Below are 18,930 nucleotides of genomic sequence, written 5' to 3'. Positions count from 1 at the left end.
AACACCGAATCCTAGCTGGGAAAGGTATTCCGCAGGAAGTCATCCCTACTCTGATAAGGGCTAGGAAGGAGGTGACGGCGAAACATTATCACCATATCTGGAGGAAGTATGTTTCTTGGTGTGAAGCCAAGAATGCTCCTACGGAAGATTTCCACCTGGGCCGGTTTCTCCACTTTCTACAGACAGGAGTGGATATGGGCCTGAAGTTAGGCTCCATTAGGGTACAGATTTCGTCCCTATCTATATTCTTTCAGAAGGAATTGGCTTCTCTCCCAGAAGTCCAGACTTTTGTAAAGGGAGTGCTGCACATCCAGCCTTTTTTTGTGCCCCCAGTGGCACCATGGGACCTTAACGTGGTGTTACAGTTCCTTAAATCACACTGGTTTGAACCTCTTCAAACAGTTGAGTTGAAATTTCTCACTTGGAAAGTGGTCATGTTTTTAGCCTTGGCATCTGCGAGGCGCGTGTCCGAATTGGCGGCTTTGTCTCACAAAAGCCCCTATCTGATTTTCCATGTGGATAGAGCAGAGTTGAGGACTCGTCCTCAATTTCTGCCTAAGGTGGTTTCATCGTTTCATATGAACCAACCTATTGTGGTGCCTGTGGCTACGGGGGACTGGGAGGATTCCAAGTCTCTTGATGTAGTCAGGGCATTAAAAGGTTATGTAGCCAGAACGGCTCGGGTTAGGAAAACAGAGGCACTGTTTGTCCTGTATGCAGCCAACAAGGTTGGCGCCCCTGCTTCTAAGCAGACTATTGCCCGCTGGATCTGTAACACGATTCAGCAGGCTCATTCTACGGCTGGATTGCCGGTACCAAATTCGGTAAAGGCCCATTCCACTAGGAAGGTGGGCTCTTCTTGGGTGGCTGCCCGAGGTGTCTCGGAATTACAGCTGTGCTGAGCAGCTACTTGGTCGGGTTCAAACACTTTTGCAAAATTCTACAAGTTTGATACCCTGGCTGATGAGGACCTCATGTTTGCTCAATCGGTGCTGCAGAGTCATCCGCACTCTTCCGCCCGGTCTGGAGCTTTAGTATAATCCCCATGGTCCTTACGGAGTCCCCAGCATCCTCTAGGACGTAAGAGAAAATAAGATTTTAAACCTACCGGTAGATCTTTTTCTCCTAGTCCGTAGAGGATGCTGGGCGCCCGTCCCAGTGCGGACTAAATTCTGCAAGACTTGTATATAGTTTTTGCTTACATAAGGGTTATGTTACAGTTTTGATCAGTCTCGGGCTGATGCTGTTTTGTTTCATACTGTTAAGTGGTTCATATATTCCATGTTATACGGTGTGGATGGTGTGGGCTGGTATGAATCTTGCCCTTAGAGCAGGGGTGGGCAATTATTTCAGCTGAGGGGCCACTTGACATTTACTGTCAGTATCCGAGGGCCACATACAAAATAGCAGCTCGCCCCACTTGCCAAAAATATAGGGACGTGGCTTCATGTGGAAGGGGTGTGGGCAAAAAATAATACAGATTCATATTAGGCTGCACAATAGTCTCCATTATTCAAATTGCGCCACACAGCGCCACTTACATACATTACACCAGGTAGAGCCCCTTTTACACACATTACGGCAGGTAGAGAGCCTTTTTACACATTAACATTTTATTTAGGATAATTATTGTGCAGCAAGCAAATTATCCAGTGTTTTATGGCCCCTGGGGAAAGGTGTGACACGGTGACAGAACACAGTGGGGGTGACACAGTGACAGAACACGGTGGGGGTGACACAGTGACAGAACACGGTGGGGGTGACAGAACACGGGGGGGGTGACACAGTGACAGAACACGGTGGGGGTGACACGGTGACAGAACATGGGGGGTGTGACACGGTGACAGAACACAGGGAGGGGGGGTGACAGTGACAGAACACGGGTGTGTGACACGGTGACAGAACACGGTGGGGGTGACACGGTGACAGAACACGGGGAGGGGGGGGTGACAGTGACAGAACACGGGTGTGTGACACAGTGACAGAAAACGGTGGGGGTGACACAGTGACAGAACACGGGGAGGGAGGGTGACAGTGACAGAACACGGATGTGTGACACGGTGACAGAACACGGGGGGGGGGTGACACAGTGAAAGAACACGGGGAGGGGGGGGTGACAGTGACAGAACATGGTGGGGGTGACACGGTGACAGAACACGGGGAGGGGGGGTGACAGTGACAGAACACGGGGGGGGGGGGTGACACAGTGACAGAACACGGTGGCCGGGTGGGGGTGACAGTGACAGAACACGGATGTGTGACACGGTGACAGAACACGGGGGGTGTGACACAGTGAAAGAACACGGGGAGGGGGGGTGACAGAACACGTGGGGGTGACAGTGACAGAGCACGGGGGGTGACACAGTGACAGAGCACGGGGGGGGGGGTGACATAGTGACAGAACACGGGAGGGGTTGGTACAGCGAGAGCTAAAAATCTCTCCCCCAAACCTAAAAACAGTCTGACGCCACTGCCCGCACACACAAATATATGCACACTATCACACACACACACACACACACACACACAAATATATGCACACACACACACACACACACACACACAAATATGTGCACACTATCACACACACACACACAAATATATGCACACTATCTCACACACACACACACACACACACACACACACACACACACACACACACACACACACAAATATGTGCACACACACACACACACACACACACACTTTCTTTCACTTTTCCCATTAACTTACTGATCTGGCTGGCAGTGGCAGGAAGGATGGATCTGTAGCAGTCTGGCTCTTGTCCCGTGTAGCTCTGCCCCCTGAGGTCCCGTGTAGCCCCGCCCCCTCATCGGCACGTAGCCCCGCCCCCTTCTCGGCTGAACACTACCGTTGTCACTGGGGACTCTGGAGGAGGCTGCTACAATGCAGCAGCAGGGGAGAGAGGCGCCGCTGGCAGCTTGGAGGTACTGCAATGTAGAGCAATGACAAGCAGCTCAGCCAGTCGGGCCGCTTGTCATTGCTCGCTGGTGGGAGGCAGTGGGCCGGGCAGGATCGGTTTGCGGGCCGCATCCGGCCCGCGGGCCGTATTTTTCCCACCCCTACCTTAGAGTAACAAAAATCCTTTCCTCGTACTGTCCGTCTCCTCTTGGCACAGTTTCTCTAACTGAGGTCTGGAGGAGGGGCATAGAGGGAGGAGCCAGTGCACACCCATTCTAAAGTCTTTAGAGTGCCCATATCTCCTGCGGAGCCCGTCTATACCCCATGGTCCTTACGGAGTCCCCAGCATCCTCTACGGACTAGGAGAAAAAGATTTACCGGTAGGTTTAAAATCTTATTATTTTTGCATAGAACCCTAAATCTATCTACTTTCAGAAGAAGAAGCCCCTCACATTGATTCTCCTAAACCTGAGAGAGCGTTGTCAGTACAGTTATCATTGGGGAGCATTGCATATATAATAAATGGAGTACAGCACTTGGAGGTGGTTGCACAGACCAGATGTAATAAATGCAGGTTATGCTACAAAGCAGGTACAATCCATGCTGAGAGCATAGAACAGGTAAAGTCCATAATAAGGATGTATAAAAGCAGGTATGATAAACGGCACATATAATGAATGGAGAGTAGTGCTAGGAACACAGAACATATATAACAAACAGAGTACAATGATGGGGCCAGAGGCCACTCAGGTGTGATGACTGCAGAGTAAGGCACAAGGCAGTGCTACAGTGGCATAAAGCAGGTGCATTAGTGCAGGACACTAGGTGGAGTATTTTGTGTACAGTATTCAGGATGTATACCTGCCCTGTACAAGAACATGAAATTAACTTTCTCAATACTAAATCATCTGCCACCTAGTATAACATGATTGTACATAGTACAGTTGCAGGAAAAAGTATGTGAACCCTTTGTAATTTCCTGGATTTGTTCATAAATTGGTCATAAAATGTGTTCTGATCTTCATCTAAGTCACAGCAATAGACAAACACAGTCTGCTGAAACTAATACCACACAAACAATTATATGTTCTCATGTTTTTATTGAACACACCATGGGGTATACTTGCTAAAATTCGTATTTTTCTGAATGAGGTTAAAGTTCAAATACGAATGACATCGAATGTGTGAATTTGCAACTTTTTGAATTTTTTACGCCACATTTACTATGCTGTCGTATTCTGCATTTTCGTTTTTTCCGATGTCGTTGTCATTCGTAATTTCAGGCAGTGTTTTACGGGAGTGAATAGTAAAACACTGCCGACATTAACACAATGAATCTCGGACGGATCTGTGAGATCCGTGCAGGGCTTCATTGTGCACCTTTAAAAAAAATAAAAAAATTAAGTGTTAAAAATCAAGAAAAAAATTGCGTGGGGTCCCCCCTCCTAAGCAAAACCAGCCTCGGGCTCTTTGAGCCGGTCCTGGTTGAAAAAATATGGCGAAAAAATTGACAGGGGTTCCCCCATATTTGATCAACCAGCACCGGGCTATGCGCCTGGTCCTGGTGCCAAAAATATGGGGGACAAAAAGCGTAGGGGTCCCCCGTATTTTTAACACTAGCGCCGGGCTCCACTAGTCAGAGAAATAATGCCACAGCCGGGGGACACTTTTATATAGGTCCCTGCGGCCCTGGCATTAAATCACTAACTAGTCACCCCTGGCCGGGGTACCCTGGAGGAGTGGGGACCCCTTAAATCAAGGGGTCCCCCCCTCCAGCCACCCAAGGGCCAGGGGTGAAGCCCGAGGCTGTCCCCCCCCCCATCCAAGGGCGGCGGATGGAGGACTGATAGCCAAGTGTAAAAAAAAGAATATTGTTTTTTTGTAGCAGTACTACAAGTCCCAGCAAGCCTCCCCCGCAAGCTGGTACTTGGAGAACCACAAGTACCAGCATGTGGTGGAAAAACGGGCCCGCTGGTACCTGTAGTACTACTACAAAAAAAATATCCAACAAAAAACAGAACACACACACCGTGATAGTAAAACTTTATTACATCCATGCACACCTACATACATACATACTTACCTATGTTCACACGAGGGTCGGTCCACTTCTCCATGTAGAATCCACTGGGTACCTGTGATTAAAATTATACTCACACAATCCAGTGTAGATCCATTGTATCCAATGGTGGGAACTTTGCGGTCAGTTGTTGAGGTTATTCGCGGTCAACCGCTGACCGCAAAGTTCCCACCATTGGATACAATGGAGCGCCTATGCGCTACATTGTATCTCTGCCGTGCGCAGCCTGACTGACAGCTCAGGAGCGCACAGCCAATCAGGAGAGTGCCACGACCTGAAGGGACCCTCTTTGACAGGAGTCACGGGGGGTCCCGGCAGTCGGGGAAAGGGGTCCCATGTGTAAACATGTGACCCCTTTCAGTGCGTGGTTCGGGTTTGTCAGTTTGTTTTTTTTTGCCAAGTACGTGGATTACAAGTAGAAGAGGACAGATCTACACTGGATTGTGTGAGTATAATTTTATTCACAGGTACCTCGTGGATTCTACATGGAGAAGTGGACCGACCCTCGTGTGAACATAGGTAAGTATGTATGTATGTATGTATGTATGTATGTAGGTGTGCATGGATGTAATAAAGTTTTACTATCACTGTGTGTGTGTTCTGTTTTTTGTTGGGTATTTTTTTTGTAGTAGTACTACAGGTACAAGCGGGCCCGTTTTTTTTTTACCACCGCATGCTGGTACTTGTGGTTCTCCAAGTACCAGTTTGCGGGGGAGGCTTGCTGGGACTTGTAGTGCTGCTACAAAAAACAATATTCTTTTTTTTTACACTTGGCTATCAGCCCCCCATCCTCCGCCCTTGGATGGGGGGGGACAGCCTCGGGCTTCACCCCTGGTCCTTGTGTGGCTGGAGGGGGGGACCCCTTGATTTAAGGGGTCCCCACTCCTCCAAGGGTACCCCGGCCAGGGGTGACTAGTTAATGATTTAATGCCAGGGCCGCAGGGACCTATATAAAAGTGTCCCCCGGCTGTGGCATTATCTCTCTGACTAGTGTAGCCCGGTGCTGGTGTTAAAAATATGGGGGACCCCTACGCTTTTTGTCCCCCGTATTTTTGGCACCAGGACCAGGCAAAAAGCCCGTTGCTGGTTGATCAAATATGGGGGAACCCCTGTCATTTCCCCCCCCATTTCTCTGACGTCCTAAGTGGATGCTGGGGACTCCGTAAGGACCATGGGGAATAGCGGCTCCGCAGGAGACAGGGCACAAAAGTAAAAGCTTTAGGATCAGGTGGTGTGCACTGGCTCCTCCCCCTATGACCCTCCTCCAAGCCTCAGTTAGGTTTTTTTGCCCGGCCGAGAAGGGTGCAATCTAGGTGGCTCTCCTAAAGAGCTGCTTAGAGTAAAAGTTTTGTTAGGTTTTTTATTTTCAGTGAGTCCTGCTGGCAACAGGCTCACTGCAACGCGGGACTTAGGGGAGAAGAAGTGAACTCACCTGCGTGCAGGATGGATTGGCTTCTTAGGCTACTGGACACTAGCTCCAGAGGGACGATCACAGGTACAGCCTGGATGGGTCACCGGAGCCGCGCCGCCGACCCCCTTGCAGATGCTGAAGAGAGAAGAGGTCCAGAAATCGGCGGCTGAAGACTTCCCAGTCTTCTTAAGGTAGCGCACAGCACGGCAGCTGTGCGCCATTGCTCTCAGCACACTTCACACCAACGGTCACTGAGGGTGCAGGGCGCTGGGGGGGGCGCCCTGGGCAGCAATGAAAGTACCTATGCTGGCTAAAAATACATCACATATAGCCCCTGAGGCTATATGGATGTATTTAACCCCTGCCAGGTTGTCAGAAAAACCGGGAGAAGAGCCCGCCGGAAAGTGGGCGGGGCCTATTCTCCTCAGCACACAGCGCCATTTTCCTACACAGCTCCGCTGCTAGGAAGGCTCCCAGGCTCTCCCCTGCACTGCACTACAGAAACAGGGTTAAAACAGAGAGGGGGGGGGGCATTTTGTGTGGCGATATTATAATATATTAAGATGCTATAAGGGAAAACACTTATTATAAGGTTGTCCCTGTATAATTATAGCGTTTTGGTGTGTGCTGGCAAACTCTCCCTCTGTCTCCCCAAAGGGCTAGTGGAGTCCTGTCCTCTATCAGAGCATTCCCTGTGTGTGTGCTGTGTGTCGGTACGTGTGTGTCGACATGTAAGAGGACGATGTTGGTGTGGAGGCGGAGAAATTGCCTGTAATGGTGATGTCACCCCCTAGGGAGTCGACACCGGAATGGATGGCTTATTTATGGAATTACGTGATAATGTCAACACGCTGCAAGGTCGGTTGACGACGTGAGACGGCCGGCAAACCAATTAGTACCTGTCCAGGCGTCTCAAACACCGTCAGGGGCTTTAAAACGGCCATTACCTCAGTCGGTCGACACAGACACGGACACTGACTCCAGTGTCGACGGTGAAGAAACAGACGTATTTTCCAGTAGGGCCACACGTTACATGATAAGGGCAATGAAGGAGGTGTTACATATTTCTGATACTACAAGTACCACAAAAAAGGGTATTATGTGGGGTGTGAAAAAACTACCTGTAGTTTTTCCTGAATCAGATGAATTAAAAATTGCTAATATCTAAGAAATTATTGGCGTTATACCCTTTCCCGCCAGAAGTTAGGGCGCGTTGGGAAACACCCCCTAGGGTGGATAAGGCATTCACACGCTTATCAAAACAAGTGGAGTTACCGTCTCCAGATACGGCCGCCCTCAAGGAACCAGCTGATAGGAGGCTGGAAAATATCCTAAAAAGTATATACACACATACTGGTGTTATACTGCGACCAGCGATCGCCTCAGCCTGGATGTGCAGTGCTGGGGTGGCTTGGTCGGTTTCCCTGACTGAAAATATTGATACCCTTGACAGGGACAGTATTTTATTGACTATAAGAGCATTTAAAGGATGCATTTCTATATATGCGAGATGCACAGAGGGATATTTGCACTCTGGCATCAAGAGTAAGTGCGATGTCCATTTCTGCCAGAAGATGTTTATGGACACGACAGTGGTCAGGTGATGCGGATTCCAAACGGCACATGGAAGTATTGCCGTATAAAGGGGAGGAGTTATTTGGGGTAGGTCTATCGGACCTGGTGGCCACGGCAACAGCTGAAAAATCCACCTTTTTACCCCAAGTCACCTCTCAGCAGAAAAAGACACCGTCTTTTCAGCCTCAGTCCTTTCGTCCCCATAAGGGCAAGCGGGCAAAAGGCCAGTCATATCTGCCCAGGGGTAAAGGAAAGGAAAAAAGACTGCAGCAGGCAGCCCCTTCCCAGGAACAGAAGCCCTCCACCGCTTCTGCCAAGCCCTCAGCATGACGCTGGGGCCTTACAAGCGGACTCAGGTGCGGTGGGGGGTCGTCTCAAGAGTTTCAGCGCGCAGTGGGCTCACTCGCAAGTGGACCCCTTGATCCTACAGGTAGTATCTCAGGGGTACAGATTGGAATTCGAGACGTCGCCTCCTCGCAGGTTCCTGAGGTCTGCTTTACCAACGTCTCCCTCCGACAGGGAGGCAGTATTGGAAGCAATTCACCAGCAGGTGATAATCAAAGTACCCCTCCTACAACAAGGAAAGGGGTATTATTCCACACTATTTGTGGTACCGAAGCCAGACGGCTCGTGAGACCTATTCTAAATCTGAAATCTTTGAACACTTACATACAAAGGTTCAAATCAAGATGGAGTCACTCAGAGCAGTGATAGCGAACCTGGAAGAGGGGACTATATGGTGTCCTTGGACATCAAGGATGCTTACTTCCATGTCCCAATTTGCCCTTCTCACCAAGGATACCTCAGGTTCGTGGTACTGAACTGTCACTATCAGTTCAGACGCTGCCGTTTGGATTGTCCACGGCACCCCGGGTCTTTACCAAGGTAAGGGCCGAAATGATGATTCTTCTTCGAAGAAAAGACGTCTTAATTATCCCTTACTTGGACGATCTCCTGATAAGGGCAAAGTCCAAGGAACAGTTGGAGGTCGGAGTAGCACTATCTCGGGTACTGCTACAACAGCACGGGTGGATTCTAAATATTCCAAAATCGCAGCTGATCCCGACGACACGTCTGCTGTTCCTAGGGATGATTCTGGACACAGTCCAGAAAAAGGTGTTTCTCCCGGAGGAGAAGGCCAGGGAGTTATCCGAGCTAGTCAGGAACCTCCTGAAACCAGGAAAAGTGTCAGTGCATCATTGCACAAGGGTCCTGGGAAAAATGGTGGCTTATTACGAAGCGATTCCATTCGGCAGATTCCACGCAAGAACTTTTCAGTGGGATCTGCTGGAAAAATGGTCCGGATCGCATCTTCAGATGCATCAGCGGATAACCCTGTCTCCAAGGACAAGGGTGTCTCTTCTGTGGTGGCTGCAGAGTGCTCATCTACTAGAGGGCCGCAGATTCGGCATTCAGGACTGGGTCCTGGTGACCACGGATGCCAGCCTGAGAGGCTGGGGAGCAGTCACACAGGGAAAAAATTTCCAGGGAGTGTGGTCAAGTCTGGAGACTTCTCTCCACATAAATATACTGGAGCTAAGGGCAATTTACAATGCTCTAAGCTTAGCAAGACCTCTGCTTCAAGGTCAGCCGGTATTGATCCAGTCGGACAACATCACGGCAGTCGCCCACGTAAACAGACAGGGCGGCACAAGAAGCAGGAGGGCAATGGCAGAAACTGCAAGGATTCTTCGCTGGGCGGAAAATCATGTGATAGCAGTGTTCATTCCGGGAGTGGACAACTGGGAAGCAGACTTCCTCAGCAGGCACGACCTCCACCCGGGAGAGTGGGGACTTCATCTGGAAGTCTTCCACATGATTGTGAACCGTTGGGAAAGACCAAAGGTGGACATGATTGCGTCCCGCCTGAACAAAAAACTGGACAGGTATTGCGCCAGGTCAAGAGACCCTCAGGCAATAGCTGTGGACGTTCTGGTAACACCGTGGGTGTACCAGTCGGTGTATGTGTTCCCTCCTCTGCTTCTCATACCCAAGGTACTGAGAATTATAAGACGTAGAGGAGTAAGAACTATACTCGTGGCTCCGGATTGGCCAAGAAGGACTTGGTACCCGGAACTTCAAGAGATGCTCACAGAGGACCCATGGCCTCTGCCGCTAAGAAGGGATTTGCTTCAGCAAGTACCATGTCTGTTCCAAGACTTACCGCGGCTGCGTTTGACGGCATGACGGTTGAACGCCGGATCCTAAGGGAAAAAGGCATTCCGGAAGAGGTCATCCCTACCCTGGTCAAAGCCAGGAAGGAGGTGACCGCACAACATTATCACCACAGGTGGCGAAAATATGTTGCGTGGTGTGAGGCCAGGAAGGCCCCCACGAAGAAATTTCAACTCGGTCGATTCCTGCATTTCCTGCAAACAGGAGTGTCTATGGGCCTAAAATTGGGGTCCATTAAGGTTCAAATTTCGGCCCTGTCGTTTTTCTTCCAGAAAGAATTGGCTTCAGTTCCTGAAGTCCAGACGTTTGTCAAGGGAGTACTGCATATACAACCCCCTTTTGTGCCTCCAGTGGCACCGTGGGATCTCAACGTAGTTTCTGGGATTCCTCAAATCACATTGGTTTGAACCGCTCAAATCTGTGGATTGGAAATATCTCACATGGAAAGTGACCATGCGGTTGGCCCTGGCCTCGGCCAGGCGAGTGTCAGAATTGGCGGCTTTGTCTCACAAAAGCCCATATCTCTTTTTCCATTCGGACAGGGCAGAACTGCGGACTCGTCCCCAGTTTTTCTCTAAGGTGGTGTCAGCGTTTCACCTGAACCAGCCTATTGTGGTACCTGCGGCTAATAGGGACTTGGAGGACTCCAAGTAGCTAGATGTTGTCAGGGCCCTGAAAATTTATGTTTCCAGGACGGCTGGAGTCAGGAAAACTGACTCGCTGTTTATCCTGTATGCACCCAACAAACTGGGTGCTCCTGCTTCTAAGCAGACGATTGCTCGTTGGATTTGTAGTACAATTCAGCTTGCACATTCTGTGGCAGGCCTGCCACAGCCAAAATCTGTAATTGCCCATTCCACAAGGAAGGTGGGCTCATCTTGGGCGACTGCCCAAGGGGTCTCGGCTTTACAACTTTGCCGAGCTGCTACTTGGTCAGGGGCAAACACGTTTGCAAAATTCTACAAATTTGATACCCTGGCTGAGGAGGACCTGGAGTTCTCTCATTCGGTGTTGCAGAGTCATCCGCACTCTCCCGCCCGTTTGGGAGCTTTGGTATAATCCCCATGGTCCTTACGGAGTCCCCAGCATCCACTTAGGACGTCAGAGAAAATAAGAATTTACTTACCGATAATTCTATTTCTCGTAGTCCGTAGTGGATGCTGGGCGCCCATCCCAAGTGCGGATTGTCTGCAATACTTGTACATAGTTATTGTTACAAAAATCGGGTTATTATTGTTGTGAGCCATCTTTTCAGAGGCTCCGCTGTTATCATGCTGTTAACTGGGTTCAGATCACAGGTTGTACAGTGTGATTGGTGTGGCTGGTATGAGTCTTACCCGGGATTCAAGATCCTTCCTTATTGTGTACGCTCGTCCGGGCACAGTATCCTAACTGAGGCTTGGAGGAGGGTCATAGGGGGAGGAGCCAGTGCACACCACCTGATCCTAAAGCTTTTACTTTTGTGCCCTGTCTCCTGCGGAGCCGCTATTCCCCATGGTCCTTACGGAGTCCCCAGCATCCACTACGGACTACGAGAAATAGAATTATCGGTAAGTAAATTCTTATTATTTTTTCAACCAGGACCTGCTTAAAGAGCCCGAGGCTGGTTTTGCTTAGGAGGGGGTACCCCACGCAAAAATTTTTCTTGATTTTTAACACTTTCACACCCCTTCCCACTGATAAACATGCTCGGATCTCACTGATCCGTGCATGCCTAACAGAACACGGTAAAAAAAAAGCAGGTCTATTTTAAAACTGCTTTTTTTTACGATTTGTATTTTTTCACGGCAGTGTTTGGCTATTGCCGGCAGTGTTTGTGAATTACAATTTTTAGTAAATTACCGAGTTGTATAAAATAACAGGCGCATTTGACCGATGGTGTATTCATTCGGATTTTTTTTCTTTGACTTCCAAAAAAATACGAATGCCCTCATCACTGCCATGATTTCAGTTTAGTAAATTCCCGAGATGACACTTTGAAGAAAAAACACCAAATCGGTCAAAATCGGGAGCTTAGTAAATATACCCCCATGTAAACATTCACAGTGCAGGGTGGACAATTATGTGAACCCCTAGGCTAATGACTTCTCCAAGAGCTAATTTGAGTCAGGAGTCAGCCAACCTGGAGTCCAATCAATGAGACGAGATTGGAGGTGTTGGTTAAAGCTGCCCTGCCCTATAAAAAACACACACCGGTTTTGAGTTTGCAATTCTCAAGAAGCATTGCCTGATGTGAACCATGCCTCACAGAAAAGAGCTCTCAGAAGACCTGCGATTAAGAATTGTTGACTTGCATAAAGCTGGAAAGGGTTACAAAAGTATCTCTAAAAGCCTTGATGTTCATCAGTCCACGGTAAGACAAATTGTCTATAAATGGTGAAAGTTCAGCACTGTTGCTACTCTCCCTAGGAGTGGGCATCCTGTAAAGATGACTGCAAGAGCACAGCACAGAATGCTCAATGAGGTGAAGAAGAATACTAGAGTGTCCGCTAAAGACTTACAGAAATCTCTGGCACATGCTAACATCTCTGTTGATGAATCTACCATACGTAAAACACTGAACAAGAATGGAGTTCATGGGAGGATACCACGGAGGAAGCCGCTGCTGTCCATAAAAAACATTGCTGCACGTTTGAAGTTTGTAAAAGAACACCTGACTGTTCCACAGCACTACTGGCAAAATATTCTGTGGACAGATGAAACCAAAGTTGTGTTGTTTGGAAGGAACACACAACACTGCGTGGAGAAAAAAAGGCACAGCACACCAACATCAAAACCTCATCCCAACTGTGAAGTATGGTGGGGGGGGCATCATGGTTTGGGGCTGCTTTGCTGCCTCAGGACCTGGACAGATTGCTATAATTGACAGAAAAATGAATTCCCAAGTTGATCAAGACATTTTGCAGGAGAACTTAAGGCCATCTGTCCTCCAATTGAAGCTCAACAGAAGATGGGTGAAGAAACAGGACAACCACCCAAAGCACAGAAGTAGATCAACATCAGAATGGCTTCAACAGAAGAAAATACGCCTTCTGGAGTGGCCTAGTCAGAGTCCTGACCTCAACCCGATTGAGATGCTGTGGCATGACCTCAAGAGAGCGATTCACACCAGACAACCCAAAAATATTGCTGAACTGAAACCGTTTTGTAAAGAGGAATGGTCCAAAATTCCCCGACCGCCGGCATACCGACAGCGTGGCAAGCGCAAATAAGCCCCTTGCGGGATCGCTGCGCTCACCACGCTATTTTATTCTCCCTCCAGGAGGGTCGTGGACCCCCCACGAGGGACAAAAAGTGTCGGTATGTTGGCTGTCGGGATTCCGGCGCCGGTATACTGTACGCCGGGATCCCGACAGTTGGCATACTGAAGACCACCCACTATAGGAAATGTTTGGTTGAGGTTATTGCTGCCAAAGGAGGGTCAACCAGTTATTAAATCCAAGGGTTCACATACTTTGTCCACCCTGCACTGTGAATGTTTACATGGTGTGTTCAATAAAAACATGAGAACATATAATTGTTTGTGTGGTATTAGTTTCAGCAGACTGTTTTTTGTCTATTGTTGTGACTTAGATGAAGATCAGAACACATTGTATGACCAATTTATGCACAAATCCAGGAAATTCCAAAGGGTTCACATACTTTTTCTTGCAACTGTATATGATTGTACCAATTATCGTTGCTTCTCTGTGGTGCAAACAATTGTTGTTGTTTTTTAAATACAATGAAAACACATACATTCTAACCAAAAAGTAATTAATTTTTCATTCATCTTTTCTAGATGCTGGAAGCTGCAGGTTTAGTGTTAGATAGTGAAAGGGGTGGTATTCATGTGACCGCCGGTCAGCTGACCAACAGTCACATGACCTCCTCCACGAGCCCGACGGCTCACTTTCCCGATGGTCGGCATGCCGACCAACAGGGACTATTTCCACTTGTGGGTGTCCACGACACCCATAGGCACCGAGCCCGCAGCGTGGCGAGCGCAGCGAGCCCGCAGCGTGGCGAGCGCAGCAAGCCCGCAAGGGGCTTGCTGCACTAGCCCCTCCCCGCCGGGATCCCAGCGTCGGTATGCTGTAAGCTGACCAGCGGTCAGGAGACCGCCGGTCAGCCATACTACACCCAGTGAAAGGACCAGTAGCACATAATAGTTAATGTGGGATGATTGTGGGATCAAACACACGGCATATATCCAACTTGTATTAATAGAATGTTGTTGAGGAATCTTATATTAATATCAGGGGTGCCAATTATTGAAAAGGGGTCTCTTCAATAATAATATGTGTATATTTTATAATATACGTTTTTCATAGATGTCTGCAAATATATTATGTCAGGCTTACCAACTAGGTGGCTGATAGATAGATAGATAGATAGATAGATAGATAGATAGATAGATAGATAGATAGATAGATAGATATATGAACTATAAAATTATGAAATTATGATTCCAAAGTGAGTTCAAACAAGGAATTACAGCTCTGGCCATACTGATTTGGTTTATTTACAGGCAAATCAAACTATACAGAATAAGATATACACAGTAGTGATACATATTCTAATTATATTTATGCTTCCTTAATTATATAACACAAAACAACATGAAACAATTTAACAAACAGACAATAACATAAATTGTATACTTGCAAGTACATAGTTACCATTCTAGGATCATTCTTTCGGTGTGAACATCTCTCCTTCCTCCTCCTGCACTCACTTTCCTGAGCTCCCGAACTAACTTCCACCCCAACTTCAACTAACTGACTGACTGAACTCATGTACATTTATACGATTTCAAACTGGCATATTCCTATTGGTTCCCTTGCAACTGATAACTGCCAGTTTCCAAAGTGTCATAAAACATGTCCAATTGTTCTGCCTCAAGGTGACGAGCAGAGGATGTATTCTGGAGTCATAGGGCGGAATTCAAATGTTTGAAAAGTCGGTTGGGTGTCTGTTTTTTCCTGTCTATTAGATAGCGGGTGAAATGAACGACATGCTAGATTGAGCCTGCATGCAGGCCAATCTAGCACCGGCGATAGCGATGCGCTGCCCTATCGATGTTGTGTGTACACGCGAGTGATCTGTGCTTAAAATCTAAAGGCCCATATAGACGGCCCGATGCAGGAGAGATGTGTGCTGAGCGAACCGCTCAGCACACATCTCTCCCGCCGCTCAGTACAGCGCGATCGGTGCTGAGCGTGCGGGGGGAGACGGGGGGGGGGGGGCGCTCATTTCACCCAGCGGGTGAAGTGAGCAACCCGCTAGATTGGCCTGCATGCAGGCCAATCTAGCAGCAGCAGAGATAGCAATGCGCGGGGCTGCGCATCGCTATCGCTGTAGGGGGGTACACACGGAGCGATAATGCTCATAGTCTAAGCAATCTAGTCAGATTGCTTAGACTATCGCTCCGTCAGTACCCCCCTTAAGCAATCTAGTCAGATTGCTTAAATTTTAAGCATGGATCTCTCCGTGAGGACCCCCCTTTAGTCCATCAAAGGTTTTCCTTTTGATTATTTGGAGTGTAAATACATTTGTTTACCACAGCTGTTAGCACGAACAATTGGGACTTTGTATTTCAATTGATGTTGTGTTGTAATTGTCTCCGGTCTGCAGTATAACAAAACAAAGGCCAGATACCATCCATCTGCTAAGGATATGCAGATTTCTGACTCCGCATTTAAACACAGCCCTGCACATACCAGTATCTGTGTGCATTTTACTGCAAGTTGCATTTAACTTATACATGTACAAACCTAATTAATCTATTTCTTACTATAAAATATATTTCCATCCTGTTCACTATGGTTAAATCACCTATTTACATTGAATTATATTTTAATTCAGACAATATCCATTACCCTAATATTATATTAAGTGCGAACAATTACCTATATGGCAACAGTGTGCAGGGGAATAATATGGCTTTTACTATTCTACATATGGTCATATGATTTCAGGTAATGGCTAAATTAGAATCACCTGTAAGTATATCTGTGTTTTCACCTTGAACGTCACTGAAATATCTGTAATTGCAAGCCTTTGCTTCAGCTAGAAGAATATAGACAGTGGTCGGTGTGGATTAAAATATAGACAGTTAATAGGTCAACACAAGGGGCGGGATGTATTGCCATCTGACTTTGGCGGCCGTAAGGGATGCTGGCCGAACTTGGACATTTATTTAAAGGGGCAGTCACTTACAAGGCATGTTTTTTCCTTGTAAGTGATTGCTCCTTTAAAAAAACAGTTCGACCGGCATCCCTCATGGACGCCGAACTTGGGTGGGGTGAAAAGGTCAACATGAAAAAAGGTAGACAATACAGAAGGTCAATAGGGTAAAAAGGTCGACATAAGATTGTTTAACCATATATGATTGAAATTAGTATAAAAAGTGCCAGGCGCAGTAGCTAGCTTCACTTGACACAAGGTTACTAACGGTAAGCCTTCACGAGCAGGGCCCTCTTCCCTCAAGTTCTTTTCTGTTTTCTACTTAAGCTATCGTCTTTACAATGCTCCCCTTGACCGCACCAAAGCCTTTGGTTTTCTGCCGATACTTATTTCAGTGTCGTCTGCTGTACTTGTCCTGTATTGTCTTGACTTGTAAGTCATTGGTTTCTTGTTTTGCTTATTTGTTTATGTACTCTGTAATGGGCGCTGCGGATCCCATGTGGCGCCATATAAATAAAAGATAATAATAATAGTTTGTGACATGGATAGTAAATTCAGCAAAAGTTGTAAAAACAGGAAAAAACAAACAAAAATGTGTTGACATTGTCATGTCGACCTTTTCAGCCTGTCGCCCTAATGTATATGTCGACCTTTTGTACTGTCTACCTTTTACATGTTGACCTTTTGTACCTGTCGACCATATGGTGTGACCTTATTGACTGCCTATCTATCATCCTCCACCTGACTATGGTCAGATTGTATGGCTACAACAGAAAATACATGTTCCAGATCATTTCTCCTGTCTGAATACATTTAGAAAACCCTTTGATTCTGTCTCCTACAAGTGCAATTGCTATTATTTCCAGTATTCTTGGTCATAAAAGAATGGCTGAAGTAGTTGAATTGTTTCATTTGTTTGCCTGTGTCGTGATGGTTTCCTGTATTCTCTTTGTCATAGGTTAACAATGCTGTTTATGGATGACTTAGGGCAGATCTCACAATGGGAAGTCATTGCTGCCGGGAGCATTTCAGGGATGTTGGCAGCAGTTCTAATCTATCCCACCGATGTCGTCAAGACTCGTCTTATTGTGCAGAACAGCATGGAGCCCACATACAGAGGGATCGTTCATACTTTGTATTCTGTGTACTACCAGGAAGGATTCCGGGCCTTGTATCGAGGGGTTTCACTTTCAATTCTTGGTGAGGGTTGGATGTATACAATAATATGATGTTCATTTATTATTCCACAGATGGTACATTGGTTATATGTGCAGGTCTAACTAGAAACCCAGAAGAAAGCACAGTTGTATTACTATATTTCTTGGTTTCTGCTTGTTTCCCACTTTATAGCTTTTATATATTTCTGTGATATGTGAAGTAGTGACTTTTGCAGTCGTAGTTTATTATTTTTATGTATTTGTTTTGCTATGAAATATGGCTAAAATTACTTTTGAAGAAACTCTACAGTGTACTAGTTGGCTGCCTACAGCAGATATTTCATACTAGCAGGCACTCTCCATACATCCGTGGTCCTGTTGGTCTAAGGGAGATTTCCTAAACTCTGCATAACAGTCCAGGTTTTAAGAATATCCATGCTTGAGTACAGGTGATTTAATTAGTATCTTAGTCAATTTGATTTAACTATCTGGACTCAAGCATGGATATCCTAAAAACCTGAACTGTAATGGTGAAGTTTGGGAAACTCTGGTCTAATCTGCAGTCTCTGCTTGAGCAAGCACATAAGGGGCTTGATTCAGGTTCCAAAGCTACTTTGGCAACAGACGCAAAGTACTTTGCGCATGTGCCAAACACGTACTGCACATGTGCAGCACGGGTACTGCGTTGTTGGGTGCAGTACGGCTGCAGACGTCAAGTGATTGACAGTCTGCAGCTGTTATGGGGTGGCGACAGTAGCCATTTCACAAAACAGAGACGTGTCGCCTCCATTCTTTGGGAGTACCAAGGCCAGGGTCTCCCGTCTTCTGATGGAGATTTCCTGACCTCTTGGAAGGAGCTACAGCAGCTGGTCTGCATGACCCCATGGATTGCTCAGCCGGCCGATGCTGCATCCTTGGACGTAGCACTGGATCACACAAGCATGCAGGAGGTCTTCTTATACCAGACGCCTCCAGCTACATTAACATATCTGAGCATCACTGCAGCTTCCAAGTAAGCAGCAACGATGTTTAATCCAACCACATCTGAATCAGGACCAAGGATTGTTGAAAGTGCTAATGGCACAAATAGTGAAGGTGAAACGTACAAGGTTGCAGCATGCTCCATTTATTGCGTCCATCATTTGATATGAACACTTTGCTGTTGACAATTCCTGTGTGCAGTGATGGTTAAGCCAAGTTCCCAAAGCCCTGAACACAGTGGAGACTGAACATATTACAGGCACAGAGTGTACAAGCCCATATTCTGGTAAGGAGAGGGCAAGGGTTATATTATTAAAGTCCTTTAGGATAAATGAAAAAAGTTGGGCAAATTGGACTTTCCTTTAACCTGTCAGTTGATGGTACATTCACAGGGCCAGGCCATGAAAAGAATCAGGCAGAAAAATAGATGGCTAGGGGAAACAATACAACTGCCTACTACT

At 47.1% G+C, this 18,930-nt stretch overlaps 1 protein-coding gene across 1 annotated transcript in view; it reads left to right on the top strand.

The window, feature by feature from the left end:
• Window positions 1-18,930, top strand: part of SLC25A43 (solute carrier family 25 member 43) — a 165,505-nt gene that overhangs the window by 16,969 nt on the left and 129,606 nt on the right. Inside the window, exon 2 of the mRNA XM_063937347.1 lies at window positions 17,290-17,531. Within this exon, the coding sequence (XP_063793417.1) occupies window positions 17,290-17,531 (242 nt within the window). The remainder of the gene's footprint in view (window positions 1-17,289; window positions 17,532-18,930) is intronic.

This window comes from Pseudophryne corroboree, chromosome 8 (genome assembly GCF_028390025.1).
Source record: "Pseudophryne corroboree isolate aPseCor3 chromosome 8, aPseCor3.hap2, whole genome shotgun sequence".
NCBI lineage: Eukaryota > Metazoa > Chordata > Amphibia > Anura > Myobatrachidae > Pseudophryne > Pseudophryne corroboree.
The sequence above is the reverse complement of the archived record's forward strand: the minus strand, read 5'-3'. Positions and strand labels throughout refer to the sequence as shown.